The sequence below is a fragment of the Hyperolius riggenbachi genome, chromosome 10, assembly GCF_040937935.1.
Source record: "Hyperolius riggenbachi isolate aHypRig1 chromosome 10, aHypRig1.pri, whole genome shotgun sequence".
Taxonomy (NCBI): domain Eukaryota; kingdom Metazoa; phylum Chordata; class Amphibia; order Anura; family Hyperoliidae; genus Hyperolius; species Hyperolius riggenbachi.
The window spans coordinates 24,286,966-24,314,824 of record NC_090655.1 but is presented as its reverse complement, the minus strand read 5'-3'; the positions used below and the strand labels follow the sequence as shown (position 1 = coordinate 24,314,824).

At 48.6% G+C, this 27,859-nt stretch overlaps 1 protein-coding gene across 2 annotated transcripts in view; it reads right to left on the bottom strand.

Annotated features, from left to right (window-relative positions):
* CTBP2 (C-terminal binding protein 2) overlaps window positions 1–17,568 on the bottom strand; it is a 176,689-nt gene extending 159,121 nt beyond the window's left edge. For both annotated transcript variants that reach the window (XM_068258281.1, XM_068258282.1), the window contains exon 1: window positions 17,412–17,568. Coding sequence is in view for 1 of the 2 variants with exons in the window: in XM_068258282.1 (XP_068114383.1) it covers window positions 17,412–17,421 (10 nt within the window). In the remaining variant the exon portion in view is untranslated. The remainder of the gene's footprint in view (window positions 1–17,411) is intronic.
* Window positions 17,569–27,859: the final 10,291 nt, after the last annotated feature.

Below are 27,859 nucleotides of genomic sequence, written 5' to 3'. Positions count from 1 at the left end.
AGCTGTGAAGAAGTGGGGCATCAGCATTCAGCGAGACTGAAACATCTGAGTGGTCTTCAACTGTGTCATCTCCTGATATTGTTGATCAGGCGAATGACCTGATTTTGGCAAATCAGCCTAAAGTCCTGGCCAGAAAGACTGCTGAGCCACTAGAGAAATCCAAAAATATCTGGCATTGGGCTAGTCATTCTTGAGCAGTTGGCTATGTACGAGCTAGAAGCTGTTGATCAAGTGGCCACTGAACGGTTTAAATGCTGACAAGAAATGAAATCAAGTGGACACCTTCATGTTCAGCGGCGTAGCAGAAAACATTGTTTAAGTAAAAACATCAAGCTCAAAAAATGGTATCGAATAAAAAAAAAAAAATAGCATTTCAAAACTATGACTTGCTTCATTTTGAAGCAGTTAAAAGTTTGAATCAAGGTCAAACGAGAAGACAGGGTCTTGGGTAGCAATCTAAGAGTCAAAATGTCTGGATATAGTGAAAGCACATTTTAATTAAAAACAAGTCACAGTAAATCTTACACTGCCCCACCACCAACGTGCATATATACAATATAGTAACTGCAAGATCCGGAATGATGATGATGATGATAATAATAATGCAAACAATTGTATATCGCTTTTCTCCTGTCGGACTCAAATCGCTCAAGAGCTGCAGCCACTGGGGGGCCACTCAAGAGGCTACCCTGCAGTGTTGGGGAGTTTTGCCTTGAACTCCTTACTGAATAGGTACTGAACCTGGCCAGGATTCGAACCCTGGTCTATGTTGAAGGTAGAGCCCTTAACCAGTACACTATCCAGCCACTATAAAACCTGGTTTCCAAGGCAGCCTATTGGGGGCTAATTGTCAGTGCTGGTAACTCTGTGCCAAAAAACCAACATACCCCACATTGCCTCTTTAGGAATGAACTTTGTTTTTGCTCGGAGTTCCACCTTGGAAGTACAGCAAAGTCTCTATTATCCAGAACACAGGCAACTAGAAGTCTCAACTAACCAGCACGCCTGAGGGCATAACGGGAACTGTGCTTTGGGGGGTTTCCGTTTCCAGTGATTAAAATACTCTCAGAGTGTCCAGCGCAGCCTTCTAGCCTTCCTGTCGCTCCTAGTGGCTTTCTGGCGTATGTGCAGAGCTCCCTCTAGGTCATGTGACCTGATGCAGGTCAGGTGCTATACACACCATGGCTCGATGAGTCATGTGACAGGCTGGGAGCCATGCATGGAGGACCTCGGAAAGCCGCTACGAGCAACAGGAAGGAAGACGGCGCTGGACACTGAGTATTTTATTTAGCACTTGTGGGGAAGGGTGGTGATTTTTCAGCCAGTTGCTCAAGCAACTGGCAAGCACATGTATCCGGCAACAGGCAATCCCCAACGGTGCCGGATGCCGGGGACTTTGCTGTATTCTGAAATAAAGCTCATTCATATATCCATCTGATGCCCCCAGAGACACAAAACCCCTCTTCAGACCATAATCTGCAGCTGAACTGCACCGAGAAGCGGAATACGAATGTTTTTCATAAACGGGATGGACAGCAAATAGGAATTGTACCCTTAATTGGAGCCAGATAAATAGCGTTCTCTAGAAGCCTATCACCGTATTAAACAGAACGCCGATGCATACAAATTAGCTACGAAAAAGCGAAGCGGTGACATTTGCAAGCCCGGAGCTTCATTTGCAAAGCGTTCTAGTGCGGTTTTCTGAAGTGTCGGATTCATTTCCCCCCGCCGATCAGTTAAATGTCACTGATCCCACAAGAGCGATGGCGGCACTGATCTAAACCGGCCGTTTCATTTGGTCCAAGGTGAATCATCCATCGGTCACAGAGCGGGCCTGACATTCGCGGTGATTATGTCTTACACTCTGCGCTCTCTCTCCCGGCGCTGACAAGCGATTTGTCACAACAGATAAGGATGCAGCCACTTCCCAGCCCAAGAACGCAGCCCCCCCTCGGTGACATGAGACGATGGAATCAGCACATGAACTCCCACCGCTCCTTATCTCCCACCTCAATGTTCTGCTGGAACAATCAGATTAGCGCTTGTACCGCCACATGGCAGGAAGTGCCCGGAACCCCGGCCTCTGATCGTTCACCAGGCAGACAAGTCAGTGAGCGGCGACTTACAACGGGTTTCTCTATTCTGTGACTTTGTCAAGGTGACCTGTCTGAGGCCAGAGGTGAAGATCTTCATACAGATGATGTGAGGAACATTATTCATATTTAGGACATGTAGATCTTGGTAAAACAGAAGAGGAGGGGCCGTGAGACGCGTACGAGAGGAATCGCCACCGGGAGACTTGGGCGCAGGATACAGCCTGTGTGGCTTATCCTGCTTCTGCACAAGTTCCCGGCGATGTTAATTACTATTCCCCCTCCAGGTCCACGTGGATGGTGGGGAATAATGTAATTCGGCTTCCAGCTATTGCTGGCGGCCGAATTACAGTGTTTTAAAAGTAACTTCAGCTCTGTCTTCTGATGGCACCGAAGGTACACTCTGTGCGCCGCTATAACCGTAATTCCTATTACGGTCCATGGTGGCGCCGGCTTCGCCAAAGTCTCCTGCGCTGGATTGCCAGTGTTTGCCATGCGATACTGGAGGAGAGGAGTGTAGAATAATGGATGGGACTTTCGCCTTGCAGTGCTGGGGTCTGCGACTCAAATCTGGGGCATAGAGTTTGTATGTTCTTCTCATGTTTGTGAGGGTTTCCTACGGGTACTCCAGTTTCCTCTTGTATCACTAAAACATACAGATTGGTGAATTGGCTTCAACCTAAAAATTTGGCATTGTAATACAATAAGAGCACAAGACAATGACCGACTATGGTAGAGATTAGATTGTGAGCTCCTCAAGGGACAGTTAGTGGCCTGACTATGTACTCTGTAAAGTGCTGCAGAAGATGTCAGTGCTATATAAACACATTATAATTATATGGTAAGACATTAGACTATGACTATGGCAGGATTAGATTGTGAGCTTCTCTGAGGACAGTCAGTGACATGACTATGTACTCTGTAGAGTGCTGCAGAAGATGTCAGTGCTATATAAATACATAATAATATCATAGGACATTGAGACTGACTATGGTAGTATTAGATTGTAAGCTCCTCTACTGAGTACAGTCATGTCACTGACTGACTGTCTTAAAGAAAACATGTAACACATAAAAGTGCCCCTGAGGGTACTTACCTCGGAAGGGAGAAGCCTCTGGATCCTAGTGAGGCTTCCCTGTCCTCCTCAGTCCCACAGTGATCTTGCTGGGCCCCTCCAAACGGCGGCCATCTAAATACTTACCTTCCCCGTCTCCAGCACTGGCGCAGTAGCGGATCTGGGCTCGGTATCAGGCGGAAATAGCCAATACCAGTCAGGTCCGCTCTACTGCGCAAGCACAAGTCGCCTCTGCAGTAGAGCGGACTCGATTGGGATCGGCCTGATTCCCAGCCAAGAGCCGCTACTGCGTCAGTGCTGGAGACGGGGGAAGGTAAATATTGCCGGCACTACTGCGTCCGCGCCACAACCTGACTATATGTCGGCTGTGGCTTCGGAGGGGAATAGAGAGACCACCGTGGGAAAGAGGAAAACAGGGGACGCCTCGGAAAGTACCCCCCAGAGATACTTTTTTTTTGTGTTACAGAGTCTCTTTAAAAGTGCTGAAGAATAATAATAGGGTAGAGTATTAGACTAGGACTATGGTAGGGACAGTCAGTGGCAGGACTATGTACTCTATATAAAGTGCTGCAGAAGATGCCAGTGCTATATAAATGCATAATATTGTAGATATTAAATTGTGAGCTCCTCTGACCGACAGTAATAGGACTATGTATTCTATAAAGTGCTGCAGAAGATGCCAGTGGAAGATGGAAGGGGTTTCTGAATGGGAGTGGCCTTATAGTCTTGCCTAGGCACTTCAAGGTGGCTGTCCACTGGTAACCCATGCCTGTGACTAGATTATTTGTCTTAGGCCTGGTTCACATTAGCGTTCCCTGTCCGGATCCGCCTGATCGGATCCGGACCGTATACTGTACAAACGGAACGTACGCTCCGCATAGCAATGCAAAGTCTATGTGGACGTTCACATGCGTACGTTCCGTACAGAACGGAGCCGGATCGGATCCGGACTCCGGACACTTATCCAACATGCGCTATTTTCCGGGTCCGGATCATCCGGCCCACGCACCCGGACCGGAGCCTGACTGCACCATCCGGAAATAGAAACCTATGGGGAACGGAAAGCACAGAACACACAGGATACAAACACCTGACGTTATACCCCACTTCCTATGCGTATTCTAGCGGCCATTTCGGATGGGGACACATGGGCAGCAGTGGAGCAGCAGTGACTAACGTGCTGGAGCTGTTTGGCAGTATGTCGGAGGTGGAGGTGAGGCCTACAGCGGAGGACCTGATTCTACAGGTGCACCAGGTGCACCTTCTGCTGACCCCAACAATTTTTATAGTAATTTTGCTGGTTTTACCACACGGATCCGGATGGCAGCCTGATGCATGCCTGATGCAAACGGACCGGATCCGGATCGGAACCGTACGGTTCTGATCCGGATCAGGTCCTGATCTGATCCGGATCCGGTCCGTTTGCATGCCAAAACGCAAGTGTGAACGGGGCCTTATATGCATCCATATTGTACTCGTAGGCAGATGTATCCGTTATTGCACAGGAACGGGTCAGTAGCGACTAGTAAGGAAGGCTTGAATTGTACATCACCATGTGATCACAGCAACATAGTAGTGATGGGTCGTTCGCGAACGACAAGAGCCGGTTCTCAGATTCAAAAGAGCCGATGCCTCAGCCCCCCCACACAGCCCTGCTTTGGTCTGTAATAAAGGGCGCTGAGGCATGCTGGAAGATGTAGTCCTCCTCTCACAGCTTGTAGGAGTGTATGGGGCGGAGCAGAGCAGTAGCAGGAGGGATTGCACCAGTCAGAGAAGCAGTCTGGAGTGGTCATGGAGACGGGAGCGGGGCTTTTACTCCGATTCTGATTGGTGTCTAGCCATATTTAACGAAGAGCCGATTGAGAGCCGTAAGAGCCGGCTCTTTAATGGGAGCCGATTCAGAAGAGCAGATTCTCTGAGAAGAGCCGGAATTCCCATCACTACAACATAGTAACGTGACATCTCACACACTGGAAGGAAACAAGAAAACACACAAAACAATATAGAGTAGAGTGGCTCAACTGTACATTACACTGAACATGGATAAAATGCACAGTGCCACCCTGTGGCTATGTAGCATACACACAGTTTAAGCATTAACGTTATTGCATGCATACTGTATATTCCAACAGTACTGATCTGCTACACAAGATTGGCTCCCTTTGCTTGCATCTACTTGGGATAGTACTTGGTTTAATCAAAACCAATAACTTAATCACATATACAGAAAAGATTAAGCTGCAGAAAAACGTTTATCAGGCTAATGGTTCCCATAAACGATACAATAAAAACGTTTGATTTTCCCATTTGACCAAAACAATTGTAGCGAATGAAAGTCAAAAATAATCTTTTTTAAATCAAGAATGAACGAATGATTATCCAGTTTGTTCGATAAAAATCCAATAGATTGAATACAAAAGTTTTTCCAACCTGTCCTAACGCAATAACTGAATGAAATTATCTGACCTAAAAAAAAAAAAATATATATATATATATATATAATGAAAAGGTGTGCCCTGTATGGGCAGCATTACGCAAATCAACCTGTGCACAATTGTTTTATACAGTCTGCAGCACAACACATATGGTCAATCAAATGTCAAATGCCAAGCAGTCCCTTAGCAGACACTCCAAAGGTGCGTACACACATGCGACTAGAGTCGTTTGAAACGATCGTTCCCCGATCGTTTCAAATGACGATCGTTTAAAGAAAAGCAACCAACGATCATTAAGTCTAACGACGGACGAGCTAGATCGTTAAAAGCGAACGATCTAGCTTGGCGGATTTTTACCAACGACGATCGTTTGCAAAAGTAGTACATCGTTGGAAACGGTCGTTCGCACTAGGCTTGACATGCGCATTTCGCTATTTCTCCATGAAACTTCTCATTTTTATACGCAAGCGCAATAGTTGCTTTACGTGATGTAACGTTCGTTCTAACGATCAGATCGTTACACACAATTTAAAGGGAAGGTTCAGGGAGGGTGCTTAAAAAATAAAAATCAATTTCCACTTACCTGGGGCTTCCTCCAGCCCGTGGCAGGCAGGAGGTGCCCTCGCCGCCGCTCCGCAGGCTCCCGGTGGTCTCTGGTGGCCGACCCGACCTGGCCAGGCCGGATGCCAGGTCGGGCTCTTCTGCGCTCCAAGGCCCGGCACTTCTGCGTCCCACGCCGGCGCGCTGACGTCATCGGACGTCCTCCGGGCTCTACTGCGCAGGCGCAGAACTACTGAGCATGCGCAGTACAGCCCGGCGGACGTCCGATGACGTCAGAGCGCCGGCGTGGGACGCAGAAGTGCCGGGCCTTGGAGCGCAGAAGAGCCCGACCTGGCAGCCGGCCTGGCCAGGTCGGGTCGGCCACCAGAGACCACCGGGAGCCTGCGGAGCGGCGGCGAGGGCACCTCCTGCCTGCCACGGGCTGGAGGAAGCCCCAGGTAAGTGGAAATTGATTTTTATTTTTTAAGCGCCCTCCCTGAACCTTCCCTTTAAAACTAACTTTACTTAGGTCGTTCTTTCATCAATTAAAAGTTTGTTCGTCGTTCTCAACGAACGATCGTTGTCGCATGTGTGTACGTAGCACAAGGAGTATAAAAAGACTAATTCTGTTTCAAAACCATTAAGCGGTCTTATATAGATCTATCTCACACCCTCACATTGCATATAACTGGCACTGCAGAACCACAGCACAAGAAAGCTCATGACTGGGTACAGTGGACTCACTCCTATCCTTCAATGAACTTCGCCTGACTGCCCCCGCATCACCCAATCTAATGCACGTCTCCAGAACTTCTCAAGAGCTGCTCCAACACTATGGAACTCCCTACCTCCACCCATTAGGGCATCTTCAAGAAGGCCCTCAAAACTCACATTTTCACTCTGGCCTACTACCCTTCACAAGTGCTCTAAACCCACAGCTGAACTCTGGTCCCCCTACCTCTCCCTCTAGATTGTAAGCCTTTGGGCAGGGTCCTCCTCCTCTTGTGTCCTACCTGATCCTGCACCTCCATTACCGTGCACCCATGCTATGCATCTGAGTGAACCTAACTTGCCTAATCTCCATGCTCCCCTCCAGTGACTAAGCATTGCCTGGCACTCATACTGTGCTGTGTGATCTGGTCTTTCTTGTATTCCTGTATTGTCATATTGCTGTTTGTCACCCCTAAATATTGTCTGTAACCTAAACTAATGTCCAGCACTGCGTAATATGTTGGCGCTTTATAAATACAATAAATAAATCACATTTTTTCGCCTTCCTCTGGATCAACAGGGATATGGGAGGGAGCAGGCTGGTGTTGTACTTTAGGCCTCGTTCACATCTGCTGCTCTGAAAAACGCGTGAAAGCGAGTGGTAAAAAACGCATGCGCTTGTGCGCGCTTTGGTGCACGTTTCTGTGCGTTGCGCTGCACTTCTTTAAAGCACGTTTTGCTTGTTGTACCAGCAGCAGTTGTCAATAAAACTTTGTTTTTGTATGTAAATGTATTTTTTTCTCCAATTAGGGGTAAAAAACGCATGCGCTTCTATGCGCTTGTACGTGCTTCTATGCGCTAAAAAAGCGCACCCATTCACTTGCATTGATGTGCGCTTTCCAGCTCAGCGCACAGAAATGCATGCAACCCTACGTTTCTGTAATGTTGCTCAGCGCAGCGCATAGATGTGAACCAGCTACATTTAGTTACATGGGAAAGTAAATACCTTGCTGATCGCACAGGGCAGTGCGCTGTAAAGCGCACAGAAACGGCCCTGATGTGAACGAGGCCTTGTACTGGTTGAACTCGATGGACGTATGTCTTTTTTCAACCAAAATAACTATGTGTAACTATGTAACATCTACATGTATCCCCTTTGCTGAGATTCGGCCTGACTAAAGCCAGTGGGGCATCAGTGTAGTGGGCATACTGCTACACTGCAAGTGCCACATTCCATTATCTCCAGCCTATATATAGAGCCCGCCATTGGGCTCTATTCACAAAACTAACCTTTCAGCACAAAATAAACCTGTCGGCACATTTTTTAAAGCAAAACAATCACTCAAAGTAAGTTGTTCCTGATTAACTTCATTTCAATATGACTTTTCTTATCTTAATTACATTATATTTTTACTTTTGGGGAGCTTAAAAATGTAACAGGTAGATAAGATGAAAACAGATGAAAAAAGGGAAAAAGCATTGTGAATCCTGCTCATTGCTGGGAAACTGATGAATATCAACTTCCTGTTAGGGCTCATTCACATCTAGGGGCGTTTTTTGCCCTTTTTCGAGGGTGATTTTCAAAATCGCCCCAAAACACTTGTGCAATGAATCTCTATGAGAAGGTTGCGGTCGGCAAAGCGGTGCCTGGACCATTTTTGAGGAGATTCTGCCTCAATGGAAGGTATAGGAAGAGTGCTAAACACTCACAGGTACTTTTCCGTTAGCCGGGCGCATCCGGCAGGTGGCGCTAATTTCATTAAAAGTTCACATTAACACAAAAGTGTTAATGTAACCGTTTGTCGACAGGTGGTGCTGATTACATGAATACTTGACGTCACTTAAAATGTTAATGTTGCCGAATGTATAGTGTTTGAAGTGGCCGGCTCGCTGCGGCCAAATGTATATTAAAAAAGTGAGTTAACTAAATGACAAGCCGGCGGCAATGTAACAGATCAAGCCGCCGGCTTCGGTTCTCGCTCTCCTCCCCCCATGAGTGTCCCCCCAGAGTCGTTCGTCGCGGCAGGGAATCCTGCTTGTTTTATTGCGACGAACCACTCTGGGGGGACATGCATGTCGTCGTCCCCCCCCCCCCCCCCAGGGCTGCCGGTATTGTATAGGAGAGAGGGCAAGATAGGAGGAGAGCGAGAGCCGAAGCCGGCGGCTTTATCTGTTACATTGCCGCCGGCTTGTCATTTAATGAACTCCCTTTTTTAATATACATTTGGCCGGCACTATACATTCGGCAACATTAACATTTTAAGTGACGTCAAGTATTCATGTAATTAGCGCCATCTGCCGACAAGCGGTTACATTAACACTTTTGTGTTAATCTGAACTTTAAATGTAATTAGCGCCACCTGCCGGATGCGCCCGGCTAACGGAAAAGTACCCACTCACAAAATCGCTTTGTGGGGCGATGGCGTTTGCGTTTTAAAGAAAAGATACACTGTATTTATTATTTTCCGGTTCAAAGAGTTCACTTCCTGACTTGCGTCAGGGAGTGACTGAAAAAAAGCTCTTGAAAAGAGCTTAGAAAAGTGCTTTTAATAATAAACGCAACGCACAGTGGAGCGCCGGGAGGGGGGAAACAGCGCACAAAAATGCAAAACGTTGCCTTTTAGGTGTGAATGAAGCCTCACTGCTGGAGTATTGAGTCTCTGTCCACTTACTGCAAAGAATCCTTACTACTATCTACTGACCGTTATTCACAAGGAGTGTATACATACTCACACAACATACATACATATACATACAATTATACTTGTGAAAAAAAATCTGCCAAGTTCAGTTCAGAGCTGGAATCACATTTGCTGGGGCAGATTTGGAAACTGCAGGTTAACGGACTGACATCTGGTAAATTTGCCAGCTGCTGGTTAATTGATGGCCAGCTCTTGAATCTGATTGGCTATCGGCCAAGTAGAATCTGCAGTATTCATCACACATGCATTATATGTATATCGTGATACTTTACCACCCCAAAGCAAAGAATGAAATATCCCTGAGCATTAACAAGCAAATCTGAACTTACCTGGGAATTCCTCAAGCCCCCATCTCTCCCCCCCCCAAGGTCCCTCGGAGCCCTCTAGGTCCCGCTGGCGGCCCTGTTACGCAGCAAGTCATGAACAACTGCTCCTGCGCTGGTCCATCCGCACAGCTAAAAAAAGCCTCCTACGCGTTCATTTTTTCAAGGACCGCACATGCGCAGGAGGCTTATGACAATTGGCACGTCATCAAATCGGGTGCATGGACATGCCGCGCAGGCACTCACGACTGCTTGAAGTCGCTACACTAACTGGGCCGCCAGTGGGACCACGGACAGGACCCAGAGGACACTGAGGGACCTCGCGGCCTATGGGGGGCTGGAGGAAGCCCCAGGTAAGTGCAGATTTGCTTTTAATAGGTCTGTTCAGGGTCCCTTCAATATACGAGTGGGTAGAAAAACTGGGATTCTAGGCCTTTATTTTACTAAAGAGGAACAGAAGTAAGAGGTATGCGGAGGCTGCCATATTTATTTCCTTTTAAGCAATACCAGTTGCCTGGCTGTCCTGCTGATCGTCTGCCTCTAATACATTTAGCCATAGACCCTGAACAAGCATGCAGCAGATCAGGTGTTTCTGACATTATTGTCAGATATGACAAGATTAGCTGCATGCTTGTTTCTGGTGTTATTCAGACACTACTGCAGCCAAAAGGACCAGCAGGGCTGACAGGCAACCGGTATTGTTTAAAAGGAAATAAATATGGCAGCCTCCAAATACTAACTTTGCTATGCTAGTTTTGTTTTTACTGACAGGCTTACTGCGCGCCTGGCCACGCTTCTCCATTGTGCTTCCATCTGCTATTGCGGACAGAAGCGCAAAGGCGGCTACGTGAAAGAAAACTAGCTGGGGTGGGGGACAGGAGGATCCGTGAGTGACAGAGGGCATGGGATAACTGCAGGGGGCTGGTAGAAGCCACAGGTAAGTTTTTTTTTACATTGGCTTAAGTATCCCTTTAAATATTGTGCAAATGTCTATTAACCGGCATTTCAGTAATACAACTTAACCACTTGAGGACCTAGGGCTTTCTACCCCTTAAGGACCGGCCACTTTTTTTCCATTCAGACCACTGCAGCTTTCACGGTTTATTGCTCGCTCATACAACCTACCACCTAAATGAATTTTGGCTCCTTTTCTTGTCACTAATAAAGCTTTCTTTTGGTGCTATTTGATTGCTCCTGCGATTTTTACTTTTTATTATATTCATCAAAAAAGACATGAATTTTGGCAAAAAAATGATTTTTTTAACTTTCTGTGCTGACATTTTTCAAATAAAGTAAAATTTCTGTATACATGCAGCGCGAAAAATGTGGACAAACATGTTTTTGATTAAAAAAAAAACCCATTCAGTGTATATTTATTGGTTTGGGTAAAAGCTATAGCGTTTACAAACTATGGTGCAAAAAGTGAATTTTCTCATTTTCAAGCATCTATGACTTTTCTGACCCCCTGTCATGTTTCATGAGGGGCTAGAATTCCAGGATAGTATAAATACCCCCCAAATGACCCCATTTTGGAAAGAAGACATCCCAAAGTATTCACTGAGAGCCATAGTGAGTTCATAGAAGATATTATTTTTTGTCACAAGTAAGCGGAAAATGACACTTTGTGAGAAAAAAAAAGTTTCCATTTCTTCTAACTTGCGACAAAAAAAAATGAAATCTGCCACGGACTCACCATGCCCCTCTCTGAATACCTTGAAGGGTCTACTTTCCAAAATGGGGTCATTTGTGGGGTCTGTTTACTGTCCTGACATTTGGGGGGGTGCTAAATTGTAAGCACCCCTGTAAAGCCTAAAGGTGCTCATTGGACTTTGGACCCCTTAGCGCAGTTAGGCTGCAAAAAAGTGCCACACATGTGGTATTGCCGTACTCAGGAGAAGTAGTATAATGTGTTTTGGGGTGTATTTTTACACATACCCATGCTGGGTGGGAGAAATATCTCTGTAAATGACAATTTGTTAATTTTTTTTACACACAATTGTCCATTTACAGAGATCTTTCTCCCACTCAGCATGGGTATGTGTAAAAATACACCCCAAAACACATACTACTACTTCTCCTGAGTACGGCGATACCACATGTGTGGCACTTTTTTGCACCCTAACTGCACTAAAGGGCCCAAAGTCCAATGAGTACCTTTAGGATTTCACAGGTCATTTTGAGAAATTTTGTTTCAAGACTACTCCTCACGGTTTAGGGCCCCTAAAATGCCAGGGCAGTATAGGAACCCCACAAATGACCACATTTTAGAAAGAAGACACCCCAAGGTATTCCGTTAGGAGTATGGTGAGTTCATAGAAGATTTTATTTTTTGTCAAAAGTTAGCGGAAAATGACACTTTGTGAAAAAACACAATTAAAATCAATTTCTGCTAACTTGTGACAAAAAATAAAATCTTCTATGAACTCGCCATACTCCTAACGGAATACCTTGGGGTGTCTTCTTTCTAAAATGGGGTCATTTGTGGGGTTCCTATACTGCCCTGGCATTTTAGGGTCCCTAAACCGTGAGGAGTAGTCTTGAAACAAAATTTCTCAAAATGACCTGTGAAATCCTAAAGGTACTCATTGGACTTTGGGCCCTTTAGCGCAGTTAGGGTGCAAAAAAGTGCCACACATGTGGTATCGCCATACTCGGGAGAAGTAGTACAACGTGTTTTGGGGTGTATTTTTACACATACTCATGCTGGGTGGGAGAAATAATCTTTTGATTTTTTTACACACAATTGTCCATTTACAGCGGTATTTCTCCCACCCAGTATGGGTATGTGTAAAAATACACCCCAAAACACATTGTACTACTTCTCCCAAGTACGGCGATACCACATGTGTGGCACTTTTTTGCACCCTAACTGCGCTAAGGGGCCCAAAGTCCAATGAGTACCTTTAGGATTTCACAGGTCATTTTTGTTTCAAGATTACTCCTCAAGGTTTAGGGCCCCTAAAATGCCAGGGCAGTATAAGAACCCCACTAATGACCCCATTTTAGAAAGAAGACACCCCAAGGTATTCGGTTAGGAGTATGGTAAGTTCATAGAAGTTTTTATTTTTTTGTCACAAGTTAGCGGAAATTGATATTAATTGTTTTTTTTCACAAAGTGTCATTTTCCGCTAACTTGGGACAAAAAAAAAAAATCTTCTATGAACTCACCATACTCCTAACGGAATACCTTGGGGTGTCTTCTTTCTAAAATGGGGTCATTAGTGGGGTTCCTATACTGCCCTGGCATTTTAGGGGCCCTAAACCGTGAGGAGTAGTCTTGAAACCAAATGTTGCAAAATGACCTGTGAAATCCTAAAGGTACTCATTGGACTTTGGGCCCCTTAGCGTACTTAGGGTGTAAAAAAGTGCCACACATGTGGTACCGCCGTACTCAGGAAAAGTAGTATAATGTGTTTTGGGGTGTATTTTTACACATACCCATGCTAAGTGGGAGAAATATCTCTGTAAATGACAATTGTTTGATGTTTTTTACACACAATTGTCCATTTACATAGAAATTTCTCCCACCCAGCATGGGTATGTGTAAAAATACACCCCAAAACACATTATACTACTTTTCCTGAGTACGGCGGTACCACATGTGTGACACTTTTTTGCAGCCTAGGTGCGCTAAGGGGCCCAACGTCCTATTCACAGGTCATTTTGAGGCATTTGTTTTCTAGACTACTCCTCGCGGTTTAGGGCCCCTAAAATGCCAGGGCAGTATAGGAACCCCACAAGTGACCCCATTTTAGAAAGAAGACACCCCAAGGTATTCCGTTAGGTGTATGGCGAGTTCATAGAAGATTTTATTTTTTGTCACAAGTTAGTGAAAAATGACACTTTGTGAAAAAAAACCAATAAAAATCAATTTCCGCTAACTTTTGACAAAAAATAAAATCTTCTATGAACTAGTCATACACCTAACAGAATACCTTGGGGTGTCTTTTTCTAAAATGGGGTCACTTGTGGGGTTCCTATACCGCCCTGGCATTTTACGGGCCCAAAACCGTGAGTAGTCTGGAAACCAAATGTCTCAAAATGACTGTTCAGGGGTATAAGCATCTGCAAATTTTGATGACAGGTGGTCTATGAGGGGGCGAATTTTGTGGAACCGGTCATAAGCAAGGTGGCCTTTTAGATGACAGGTTGTATTGGGCCTGATCTGTGGATAGGAGTGCTAGGGGGGTGACAGGAGGTGATTAATGGGTGTCTCAGGGGGTGGTTAGAGGGGAAAATAGATGCAATCAATGCACTGGGGAGGTGATCGGAAGGGGGTCTGAGGGGGATCTGAGGGTTTGGCCGAGTGATCAGGAGCCCACACGGGGCAAATTAGGGCCTGATCTGATGGGTAGGTGTGTTAGGGGGTGACAGGAGGTGATTGATGGGTGTCTCAAGGTGTGATTAGAGGGGGGAATAGATGCAAGCAATGCACTGGCGAGGTGATCAGGGCTGGGGTCTGAGAGCATTCTGAGGGTGTGGGCGGGTGATTGAGTGCCCTAGGGGCAGCTAGGGGTCTAATCTGATAGGTAGCAGTGACAGGGGGTGATTGATGGGTAATTAGTGGGTGTTTAGGGTAGAGAACAGATGTAAACACTGCACTTGGGAGGTGATCGGACGTCGGATCTGCGGGCGATCTATTGGTGTGGGTGGGTGATCAGATTGCCCGCAAGGGGCAGGTTAGGGGCTGATTGATGGGTGGCAGTGACAGCGGGTGATTGATGGGTGGCAGTGACAGGGGGTGATTGATGGGTGGCAGTGACAGGGGGTGATTGATGGGTGGCAGTGACAGGGGGTGATTGATGGGTGATTGATGGGTGATTAATGGGTGATTGACAGGTAATCAGTGGGTTATTACAGGGGAGAACAGATGTAAATATTGCACTGGCGAATTGATAAGGGGGGGTCTGAGGGCAATCTGAGCGTGTAGGCGGGTGATTGGGTGCCCGCAAGGGGCAGATTAGGGTCTGATCTGATGGGTAACAGTGACAGGTGGTGATAGGGGGTGATTGATGGGTGATTGATGGGTAATTAGTGGGTGTTTAGAGGAGAGAAGAGATGTAAACACTGCACTTGGGAGGTGATCTGATGTCGGATCTGCGGGCGATCTATTGGTGTGGGTGGAGGATCAGATTGCCCGCAAGGGGCAGGTTAGGGGTTGATTGATGGGTGGCAGTGACAGGGGATGATTGATGGGTGGCAGTGACAGGGGGTGATTGATGGGTGATTGACAGGTGATCAGTGGGTTATTACAGGGAAGGACAGATGTAAATAATGCCCTGGCGAATTGATAAGGGGGGGTCTGAGGGCAATCTGAGCGTGTAGGCGGGTGATTGGGTGCCCGCAAGGGGCAGATTAGGATCTGATGGGTAACAGTGACAGGTGGTGATAGGGGGTGATTGATGGGTGATTGATGGGTGATTAGTGGGTGTTTAGAGGAGAGAATAGATGTAAACGCTGCGCTTGGGTGGTGATCTGATGTCGGATCTGCGGGCGATCTATTGGTGTGGGTGGGTGATCAGATTGCCCGCAAGGGGCAGGTTAGGGGCTGATTGATGGGTGGCAGTGACAGGGGGTGATTGACAGGTGATTGACAGGTGATCAGGGGGGATAGATGCATACAGTACATGGGGTGGGGGGGTCTGGGGAGAATCTGAGGGGTGGGGGTGGGGGTGATCAGGAGGGAGCAGGGGGCAGGGGGGGGATAAAAACAAAAAAGAGTGTACAGATAGTGACAGGGAGTGATTGATGGGTGATTGGGTGCTAACAGGGGTCTGGGGGGTGGGTAGGGGGGGTCTGATGGGTGCTGTGGGCGATCTGGGGCAGGGGGGGGGGGGGAATCAGTGTGCTTGGTGCAGACTAGGGTGGCTGCAGCCTGCCCTAGTGGTCCCTCGGACACTGGGACCACCAGGGCAGGAGGCAGCCTGTATAATACACTTTGTAAACATTACAAAGTGTATTATACACTTTGTATGCGGCGATCGTCGGGTTAACATCCCGCCGGCGCTTCCGTATGGCCGGCGGGATGTTGCGGCGGGTGAGCGGTGACAGGCGCCGGCGGAGGATCGCGTCACTGATGACGCGATCGCTCCGCCCATGCCCCTACAAGGACCGCCGCCATTTGTCAATACGGCGGTCCTTGCGGGGTCCACTTCCCGGCCGCCATTTGTATATACAGCGGTCGGGAAGTGGTTAAAAGGTGAAACGAATATATGAAATACACATTCATTACATGTAAAGCGAGATATTTCAAGCCTTTATTTGTTATTATGTTGATGATTATGGCTTACAGCTTATGAAAACCCCAAAAGCAAAACCTCAGACCATTGGACTATTGTTAAGATGTTCAATATTCTGGGCTCAAAGTGTCAGACTCTAATAAGCTAATTTACCCAAAACACCTGCTAAAGGTTCCCATTTCATATATTAGTTTCACCCTGTATGTTAAATTACTGAAACAAACTGACTTTTGCACGATATTCTAATTTTTCGAGTTTCACCCGTATTAGGCTAAGGACTCGGAGTCAAAGTCATTTTGGGTACCTGGATTTGGAGGTTTCATAAACGGAGGAGTCGGATGATTTTCGTACCAAATTCACAGTCCTGTTTATTTTCTTTATTTCCAAATAAAGTGGATCTGAACTGTCGATCAACTGTACAGAAAATTTCAATCAGTGTGGGCAGTAGGTGATCGCTTGCACGGCATGGAGCGGTGAAACGCGGTGGTTCGATCGATTTTCAGGATCGTTGTGCTGTGCGTGGAAAGAATCCATCACTCTCTGATCAAGTTTCTGATCGTTGCTAAATCGGGAGGCAATATATATTGTGTGTATGTATATACATTATTGTGTGATGACATATATAGAGATGGACAGGTAGGAAGATGTGTGTGGCTATAGTATATTATTATACAGTAGTAGTAGTAGTAGTAGTAGTAGTAGTAGGCAAGTTATACACATCATAGAACATTTTGTCCCTCAGTGAATCATCAATGGCATGTGTGTGCCTTACAATCAGGTCATGTGCAGTACACACCCTCCACAGGGTCCGAAAAAACACATCCCACCTGATCCTAATGTGGCTCTCCATCCATGGGGCTCCCAGCTCGTCAGTAATTAGCATTTCTAATATAGTACATTTTATTTAGCACACAGCATAATATCCCCAGGCACAGGGGACTGGCAATTGTAGGCAAGGTCACATCCAGCTGACACAAAGGGCTGGGCAGAAAGTTCATGCCTGCAGCCCTCTGCTGTACCCCCAGGAGGGGTGGTAGAAGTCACCCCCTAATCTGATCCCCCCATACATGTCACTGACTGCAGCCCCAGCCTGGCACAATGAGAGCTCTGTACTGCCATACATGAGATATATAATACATATAAATGGGTGTATATCGGAGCACAAAGCCGAGCCCCCCAGCAGCAGCCGGTCACACCCCGCAGAGCCCCCCAGCAGCAGCAGCCGGTCACCCCCTCCTGCAGAGCCCCCCAGCAGCAGCAGCATGCGCGGCGCAGACAATGGGCAGCCCGTACCTTGTACCATGCTCTCTCCAGCTGCTGTCCCGACAGTCCGGGGAGATGATGGGCGATCCCCGGCAGCCCCCGGCACACACACCGCACCCGTGCTGCAGGAAGATGGACAAGAGCTGCGGGGGGCTCCGGCTTCTCTCCCCACCTCCCTTCACTTTTGGTTAGGCGGGTCTTGCAAAGTGCAGACCAATAATGAGCGCCTGGGCATCGGGACTCCGGACCACTCCTCAGCGCGTCACTGCCCCCCGCCCCCCAGCAGCACAGAGACAGGGGGGTAAAAACAAGAGAGGGAGAGAGAAAGAAGGAGGCAGGGGGTCCACACAGGAGAGGAGAGATGCAGGAAGTCCACACATGAGGAGAGAGATGCAGGGAGTCCACACAGGAGGAGAGAGATGCAGGGAGTCCACACAGGAGGAGAGAGATGCAGGGTCCAGGAGTCCACACAGGAGAGGAGAGATGCAGGGGGTCCACACAGGAGGAGAGAGATGCAGTGAGTCCACACAGGAGGGGAGAGATGCAGTGAGTCCACACAGGAGAGGAGAGATGCAGGGAGTCCACACAGGAGAGGAGAGATGCAGGGAGTCCACACAGGAGAGGAGAGATGCAGGGAGTCCACACAGGAGAGGAGAGATGCAGGGAGTCCACATAGGAGAGGAGAGATGCAGGGAGTCCACACAGGAGAGGAGAGATGCAGGGAGTCCACACAGGAGAGCAGAGATGCAGGGAGTCCACACAGGAGGAGAGAGATGCAGAGAGTCCACACAGGAGAGCAGAGATGCAGGGAGTCCACACAGGAGAGCAGAGATGCAGGGAGTCCACACAGGAGAGCAGAGATGCAGGGAGTCCACACAGGAGGAGAGAGATGCAGGGAGTCCACACAGGAGGAGAGAGATGCAGGGAGTCCACACAGGAGGAGAGAGATGCAGGGAGTCCACACAGGAGGAGAGAGATGCAGGGAGTCCATACCGGAGGAGAGAGATGCAGGGAGTCCACACAGGAGGAGAGAGATGCAGGGAGTCCACACAGGAGAGCAGAGATGCAGGGAGTCCACACAGGAGGGGAGAGATGCAGTGAGTCCACACAGGAGGGGAGAGATGCAGGGAGTCCACACAGGAGAGGAGAGATGCAGGGAGTCCACACAGGAGGAGAGAGATGCAAGGAGTCCACACAGGAGAGGAGAGATGCAGGGACAGGGGCGTAGCAATAGGGGTTGCAGAGGTTGCGACCGCATCGGGGCCCTTGGACTAGAGGGGCCCCGAAGGGCCCTTCCTCAACTACAGTATTAGCTCTCTATTGGTCCTGTGCTCATAATAATCACTTCTATAGATACTTTGATTAGTGGTAATCATTAACAAGCTATTTCCCATCCCCTTCTTGTACCTCTGACACTGTAGTTGCCATTGGCAGGTTTTGGTGCACCGTATCAATTGTTATGTATAGAGTGCTTGGGGGGCCCCATTGTAAAACCTGCATCGGGGCCCACAGCTCCTTAGCTACGCCACTGTGCAGGTCGTCCACACAGGAGAGGAGAGATGCAGGGGGTCCACACAGGAGGAGAGAGATGCAGTGAGTCCACACAGGAGGGGAGAGATGCAGTGAGTCCACACAGGTGAGGAGAGATGCAGGGAGTCCACACAGGAGAGGAAAGATGCAGGGAGTCCACACAGGAGAGGAGAGATGCAGGGAGTCCACACAGGAGAGGAGAGATGCAGGGAGTCCACACAGGAGAGGAGAGATGCAGGGAGTCCACACAGGAGAGCAGAGATGCAGGGAGTCCACACAGGAGAGCAGAGATGCAGGGAGTCCACACAGGAGGAGAGAGATGCAGGGAGTCCACACAGGAGAGCAGAGATGCAGGGAGTCCACACAGGAGAGGAGAGATGCAGGGAGTCCACACAGGAGAGGAGAGATGCAGGGAGTCCACACAGGAGAGGAGAGATGCAGGGAGTCCACACAGGAGAGGAGAGATGCAGGGAGTCCACACAGGAGAGCAGAGATGCAGGGAGTCCACACAGGAGAGCAGAGATGCAGGGAGTCCACACAGGAGGAGAGAGATGCAGGGAGTCCACACAGGAGAGCAGAGATGCAGGGAGTCCACACAGGAGAGCAGAGATGCAGGGAGTCCACACAGGAGGAGAGAGATGCAGGGAGTCCACACAGGAGGAGAGAGATGCAGGGAGTCCACACAGGAGGAGAGAGATGCAGGGAGTCCACACAGGAGGAGAGAGATGCAGGGAGTCCACACAGGAGGAGAGAGATGCAGGGAGTCCACACCGGAGGAGAGAGATGCAGGGAGTCCACACAGGAGAGCAGAGATGCAGGGAGTCCACACAGGAGGAGAGAGATGCAGGGAGTCCACACAGGAGGAGAGAGATGCAGGGAGTCCAAACAGGAGAGCAGAGATGCAGGGAGTCCACACAGGAGGAGAGAGATGCAGGGAGTCCACACAGGAGGAGAGAGATGCAGGGAGTCCACACAGGAGGAGAGAGATGCAGGGAGTCCACACAGGAGGAGAGAGATGCAGGGAGTCCACACAGGAGGAGAGAGATGCAGTGAGTCCACACAGGAGAGGAGAGATGCAGGGAGTCCACACAGGAGAGATGCAGGGAGTCCACACAGGAGAGGAGAGATGCAGGGAGTCCACACAGGAGAGGAGAGATGCAGGGAGTCCACACAGGAGAGCAGAGATGCAGGGAGTCCACACAGGAGGAGAGAGATGCAGGGAGTCCACACAGGAGAGCAGAGATGCAGGGAGTCCACACAGGAGGAGAGAGATGCAGGGAGTCCACACAGGAGAGCAGAGATGCAGGGAGTCCACACAGGAGAGCAGAGATGCAGGGAGTCCACACAGGAGGAGAGAGATGCAGGGAGTCCACACAGGAGGAGAGAGATGCAGGGAGTCCACACAGGAGGAGAGAGATGCAGGGAGTCCACACAGGAGGGGAGAGATGCAGGGAGTCCACACAGGAGGAGAGAGATGCAGGGAGTCCACACCGGAGGAGAGAGATGCAGGGAGTCCACACAGGAGAGCAGAGATGCAGGGAGTCCACACAGGAGGAGAGAGATGCAGGGAGTCCACACAGGAGGAGAGAGATGCAGGGAGTCCACACAGGAGAGCAGAGATGCAGGGAGTCCAAACAGGAGGAGAGAGATGCAGGGAGTCAACACAGGAGAGCAGAGATGCAGGGAGTCCACACAGGAGGAGAGAGATGCAGGGAGTCCACACAGGAGGAGAGAGATGCAGGGAGTCCACACAGGAGGAGAGAGATGCAGGGAGTCCACACAGGAGGAGAGAGATGCAGGGAGTCCACACAGGAGGAGAGAGATGCAGGGAGTCCACACAGGAGGAGAGAGATGCAGGGAGTCCACACAGGAGGAGAGAGATGCAGGGAGTCCACACAGGAGGAGAGAGATGCAGGGAGTCCACACCGGAGGAGAGAGATGCAGGGAGCCCACACTGGAGGAGAAAGATGCAGGGAGTCCACACAGGAGAGCAGAGATGCAGGGAGTCCACACAGGAGAGCAGAGATGCAGGGAGTCCACACAGGAGGAGAGAGATGCAGGGAGTCCACACAGGAGAGCAGAGATGCAGGGAGTCCACACAGGAGAGCAGAGATGCAGGGAGTCCACACAGGAGAGCAGAGATGCAGGGAGTCCACACAGGAGGAGAGAGATGCAGGGAGTCCACACAGGAGGAGAGAGATGCAGGGAGTCCACACAGGAGGAGAGAGATTCAGGGAGTCCACACAGGAGGAGAGAGATGCAGGGAGTCCACACAGGAGAGGAGACAGGGAGAGAGAGACAAGGAGGCAGGGGGTCCACATAGGAGCGGAGAGAAACACTGGGAGTCCACACAGGAGGAGGGAGGCAGGGAGTCCACACAGGAGGAGAGAGAGAAAGGGGGGTCCACACAGGAGGAGAGAGAGACAGGGGGTCCACACAGGAGGAGAGAGAGACAGGGGGTCCACACAGGAGGAGAGAGAGACAGGGGGTCCACACAGGAGGAGAGGGAGACAGGGGGTCCACACAGGAGGAGAGAGAGGCAGGGGGTCCACAGAGGAGGAGAGAGAGGCGGGGGTCCACACAGGAGGAGAGAGAGACAGGTGGTCCACACAGGAGGAGAGAGAGACAGGGGGTCCACACAAGAGGAGAGAGAGACAGGGGGTCCACACAAGAGGAGAGAGAGACAGGGGGTCCACACAAGAGGAGAGAGGGAGACGGGGTCCACACAGGAGGAGAGATAGAGGGAGGCAAGGGGTCCACACAGGAGGAGAGATAGAGGGAGGCAGAGGGTCCACACAGGAGAGATAGAGGGAGGCAGGGGGTCCACACAGGATTAGATAGGAGGCAGGGGGTCCACACAGGAGGAGAGAGGGAGGCAGGGGGTCCACACAGGAGAGAGGGAGGCAGGGGGTCCACACAGGAGAGAGGGAGGCAGGGGGTCCACACAGGAGGAGAGAGGTGCAGGGGGTCCACACAGGAGGAGAGAGATTAAAGGGAACCTAAACGGAGAGGGATATGGATATTTCCTTTTAAACAATACCAGTTGCCTGGCAGTCCTGCTGATTTCTTTGGCTGCAGCAGTGGCTGAATCACAGACCTGAAATAAGCATGCAGCTAATCCAGTCTGACTTCAGTCAAAGCACCTGATCTGCATGCTTGTTGAGGGGCTGCGGCTAAAAGTATTAGAGACACAGGATCAGCAGGAGAGTCAGGCAACTGGTATTATTTTAAAAATAAAAATCCACATCCTTCTCAGTTTAGGTTCCCTTTAAGGTCATAGATGCCATACCACACATTACTACATGGCATGGGGACTTTTTACGGTGTGTTGCCATATCTGTTCATCTACCAAGACTGTAATTGAAAGCTATATTTTATAATATTTGATTATTAGAGGCAGAGGATCAGCAGGACAGCCAGACAACTGGTATGGCTTAAAAGGAAATAAATATGGCAGCCTCCATATCTCTCTCACTACGGGGTCCCTAAATGACACCGGTCATGAAGAAAATAAAGATACTAAAAGGTTTCCTGATCCCCCAACTGCAATTATGTCTGAATCATTTACTTAAACAGGTATTAGGATCAGGTGTTTAGGTCTGCATAATTGTTCCAAATCAGTGCCCCAGGTGTTACAACCAGAGGCTCAAGAAAACTCAGCTTCTCAGAGGCGCCAGCTGCCACTGATTTACCAGAATGGACGGAGGAGTTTGGAATCTGTCCTTGAATAAGCCCCGTATTGTCAGGATCAACAGAAAAATAAAATTACTCTGTCTTTTATAGCAGTGTTTCCTCAGCATTGTTAGACTGCATGAATCTCTGTAGTAGGCCTGGAACCCACTACAAATCCCTAGCATTTTTAAGTAGCGTTTTGTAAGCAATTTATGAGCATTTTCTGGTGCTTTTGGGAGCAAATTTAAAAAGTGTAAGCTTTTTGCCAGCAATTGTGTAGCGATTAGCGATTTTAATTCTGATTGGTCCTTTCAATGTATCCAATTTTTTTTACTGTTTGCAGTAATTTAAAATCGCACTCAAATCACCATGTGTAGCAATTCATAAGCTATTTGCCAGCTCTTCAATACTTTACATTGAAGCACAGGTGCTCCCAAAATGCTGCATGTCCTGCGATTGCAATTTTGCTAATCACAATCACTATTGTGAAATTGTTTACATTGGCAGAGCATTTAGGGAAAGCGCTAACGATTTAAAGTACTCCCTAAACACTCAAAAAAGCGATCTAGTGGGTTCCAGCCCTTAAAGGGAACTTAAGACGAGAAGCATTTAGGTTCCATACTTAGCTAGGGCTACCTTACACCCCCTTGGGGCCGCTCAGGTTCTCGTCCCTGGGCACGTTCTGCGCCTGCGTAGTCTTGTGCAAGTGTAGAATGCTCCCTGGGAGGGGAGCGCTCCGGGCCACGCATGAGCGATGAAGCACAACTTGGCCAGGCTTTTGAGCTGAATTGTGGGGGACAGAAGCCACCCAGGGAGACGGCAAGAGATGAGTAGTGTTGGGCGAACATCTGGATGTTCGGGTTCGGTGTGGTTCGGCCAAACATGCCCCTGATGTTCGGCATGTTCGAGCCGAACCCAACCCGAACATGTCCCTTTGGGGCCCCTATAGGGTCCCAGCATAAAGGGAGAGCATGCCCCGAGCACGGGGGGGTCGGAAATGCCCCCCACCCCTCCCCGCTAAGCTCTCCCTTCTGCCGGTACCCTATAATTAAATTTAAGTGCCCAAAAGTACCTGAGGAGGAGGAGGGCAGGAAGAGGGAAGCCGGAGTTCTTGGGCACTAATACCATCTGGTGCTTCCGCCCTCTCTTGACGCACTTCCTGTTTACATTTGAAGTCGCGTCAAGAGGGCGCAGAAGTACCGTGATGACGCGAACGAGGGTACGCGTCATCTACATGATGACACGTACGCTCGTATGCGTCATCGCGGTACTTCTGCGCACTCTTGACGCGACTTCAAATGTAAACAGGAAGTGCGTCGAGAGAGGGCGGAAGCACCAGATGGTATTAGCGCCCAAGAACTCCGGCTTCCCTCTTCCTGCCCTCCTCCTCCTCAGGTACTTTTGGGCACTTAAATTTAATTATAGGGTACCGGCAGAAGGGAGAGCTTAGCAGGGAGGGGTGGGGGGCATTTCCGACACCCCCCCGCGCTCGGGGCATGCTCTCCCTTTATGCTGGGACCCTATAGGGGGCTATGTTCGGCCGGACACGGCTGTGTTCGGCCGAACAAAGAAGGCCTGTTCAGGTTCGGGCAGCGTGCCCGAGCACCCTCCCGAACACCATGAGGTGTTCGGGGGGGTGCCGAAGCGAACCCGAACAGGCCAAAATCCGGGCGAACCCGAACAGTGGCGAACACTGTTCGCCCATGACTAGAGATGAGCAGCCTGAAGGGGGCTTTAGGAAGCCCCAGGTAAGTATGGAACCTGAGACGCTTCTCATCTCTGGTACACTTTAAAACAAACCTATGAGATCCACAGGTCTAAAATTTAGATAGATACTGACCTTGGTAGAGGCTTCCCACATTCCCACCAGACCACTGATCCGGAGTTGGGACCCTCAGACGTTTGTGACTGCACTCCCGTACGTGAACGAATGCCGCTGCACAGGCACAAGATTGGCTTGTGCCTGTGTAGTCGCAAAGAGCCGCTATTTGGGGTCAATTGGCTCACAGTGATCACAAGTTCAGGAGCCAATGAAATCTGCTCCTGACCGGCTTACGCAGCTCTGCTGTCACGCCTAGATGGGTCCATAATCTTCTGGATTAAGCCCTGCATGAGTCCCTGCGCCTGAACGAAGCCCCCGCCCCTCTGAGATGCAGGTACTTCTGAAGGCTGCCCATGGAGTAACAAAGCAGAACTTCATCGGGGGACAGCGCTGGGCCGAAGGGATGGAGCAAGGACCAGAGAGGCTCTATACTATTCAGAGCCTTTCCTATACATAGGAGTACATTTGAAAAAGTCGAGAGCTAATTTAGGCGCGACTTTAAAGGGAACCTAAACTGAGAAGGATATGGATTTTTCCTTTTAAAATAATACCAGTTGCCTGACTCTCCTGCTGATCCTCTGCCTCTAATGCTTTCAGCCACAGCCCCTGAACAAGCATGCAGATCAGGTGCTCTGACTGAAGTCAGACTGGATTAGCTACATGCTTGTTTCAGGTGTATTATTCCGCCCCTACTGCGGCTAAAGATATCAGAAGAGCTCCCAAACAACTGGTATTGTTTAAAAGGAAAAATCCATATCACTCTCAGTTTAGGTTCCCTTTAACCACTTCACCACTGAGGGGTTTTACCCCCTGAGCACCAGAGCAATTTTCACCTTTCAGCACTCCTTCCATTCATTCGTCTATAACTTTATCATTACTTATCGCAATGAAATGAACTATATCTTGTTTTTTTCCGCCACCAATTAGGCTTTCTTTAGGTGGGACATTATGCCAAGAATTATTTTATTCTAAATGTGTTTTAATGGGAAAATAGGAAAAATGTGGGGAAAAAAATAATTATTTTTCAGTTTTCGGCCATTATAGTTTTTAAATAATGCATGCTACTGTAATTAAAACCCATGAAATTTATTTGCCCTTTTGTCCCGGTTATAAAACCATTTAAATTATGTCCCTATCACAATGTTTGGCGCCAATATTTTATTTGGAAATAAAGGTGCATTTTTTTCAGTTTTGCGTCCATCCCTAATTACAAGCCCATAGTTTATAAAGTAATTGGCGGCGTGTTTACTAGCGGCGGGCGGCGTGTTTACGAGCGGGAGCGCCGACAGCGTCGGGTACGCGGAAAGTACGGATTTCTCCGTCCCTGGGGGTTAAAGGATGGAAAAAGGGACGGAGAAATTCGTACGGGCGGGGGTAAAGTGGTTAAATAACAATATTACTAGCAATATCGATAAATAACAATTTAAGTGCAACGTTAAGTAACAAAAATTATAACAAACGGTAAATAACAATTTAATTGCGGTTATTACATTATCGGTAAATTTACAGATAATGTTGAACCTAACTATAACCTAACCTCTCCCTATTCTCACACAGAACCCTCCCCTGGTGGTGCCTAACCCTATGACCCCCTTGGTGGTGCCTAACCCTAAGACCCCCTGGTGGTGCCTAACCCTAAGACCCCCCCCTGGTGGTGCGTAACCGTAAGGCTTCTTTCACATTACATGACGCTTGCAGGAGCCAATTTCCTGCAAGCGTTATGATCTGCGTTGTGGACGTCGGGATGAAGCGGTGCGACACTGATTAGCGGCGGTAGTTATAACTCACCCGACGGGAAAACGCCGGCTCCAGACGATTGAAAGCTCCCAGATGCGTCAAACCGCAATGCACCAAAACGCAGCGTCGGATGGGAAAGGTAAAATGAAAGTCTATGGGACTTTCATTTTACCTTGGTTAACTCAAAGTATTGACTTTGTGTCAAAACTCAGGAAATTACCTCTGGTGTGAAAGAAACCTAAGACCCCCCCCCCCCCTGTTGGTGCCTAACCGTAAGTCTCCCCTGGAGGTCCCTAACCCTAAGACCCCCCCCCCCCCCCCCCTGGTGGTGCCTAACTACTTAAAGACCAGCTCAAGCCAATTGGCATGACCGCGGCAGCAGCCCCAGGACTACCTAATGCCAATTGGCGTATAGTCCTGGGGCAGTGTTTTGCTGGGGATCACACGCATCCACGCTTGAATGACTCCGCTCCGTCATCAGTTTCTCAGCGGTGATCGCCGATAGGAGACTGTTAAACAGCAAAACCGCCATCTATTTACACTGTACAGCGCTGCGATCTACAGCAGCCCTGTACTGAGGACAGCCGTGTCACTTAGGAGGCACAGAGAGCAATCGGCTCTCATAGGCTGATGTCTATGAGAACCGATCGCTGTGATTGGCTGGCGGAGGGAGGGAGGGGGGATATAAAAAATAAAAAAATAGGGAAATTTATTGCAAAAAAAAAAATACACAAATAAATAAAAAAACAAAATGAATAAACATTGTTGGAGCGATCAGAGCCCCAAAAAGCCCTGTTGGTGGGCAAAAAAGGTGGTGGGGGGGAGGGATCACTTGTGTGCTGGGTTGTATGGCCTTGCAGCGAGTCCTTAAAGCTGCAGTGGCCTGAGTTGTAAAAAATAGCCTGGTCACTAGGGGGGACGTAAGCCTATGGTCCTTAGGTGGTCTAACCCTAAAACCACCCTGGTGGTGCCTAACCCTAAGTCTCATCTAGTGGTGCCTAACCTTAACAACCCCTGATCCCTGCTAACAATAATACAATAAATTTCAAGTTAATTCCAGCCGCCCGCTAAACAGCGTAACGGCTTTCTATATTACAATAAATAACTATTGCTCCCATTTCTGGCCACAACTTTTTCAACTGCTCCTATACATAGGTTTCCTCACTTCGTTTGCTTTAAATCTAAAATAAGCCTGGGATTCCTGGAAATTCTGGTTTAGGAAAAGATCCAAAGATACTCATTAGTTCATTATCACTTCAGGTTAACTTTAAGGCAATCTTTCCACTCTAGTTCAGAAAGAGCTATTGCTTCTTGTCACAAGATGCCATGTACTTCTGTGTTAGCGAAGGCATGCAGAGAAAAACAAGCAATGCTTATTATTTGTTGAGAGCACAAAACAGAAGTAAACAAGCAGTTGATGCTATGACCGCCGTTTGCTATTCCTCTGTGCGCACAAGTCTGCGCACTCAGGAAAACTCGCAGGCTGTTAGAGATGGCGGGTTAAAAGGTCACATTTATGGACTGCAGCCGTAAACATGGCAGGGAAGAGATGTTTCCTTATTAATGGAAAAGGGCATCTTTACTGAGCGACTTGCAAACATTTCCGTCCTCAACAACCAGAGCAGCGTGTAAAACTATAAAGCTGTTATTATGGAGTTTCCATAGCGACCACATTGCCATTAATGAATAGGTAATGATATACTATTTTTCTTTATAC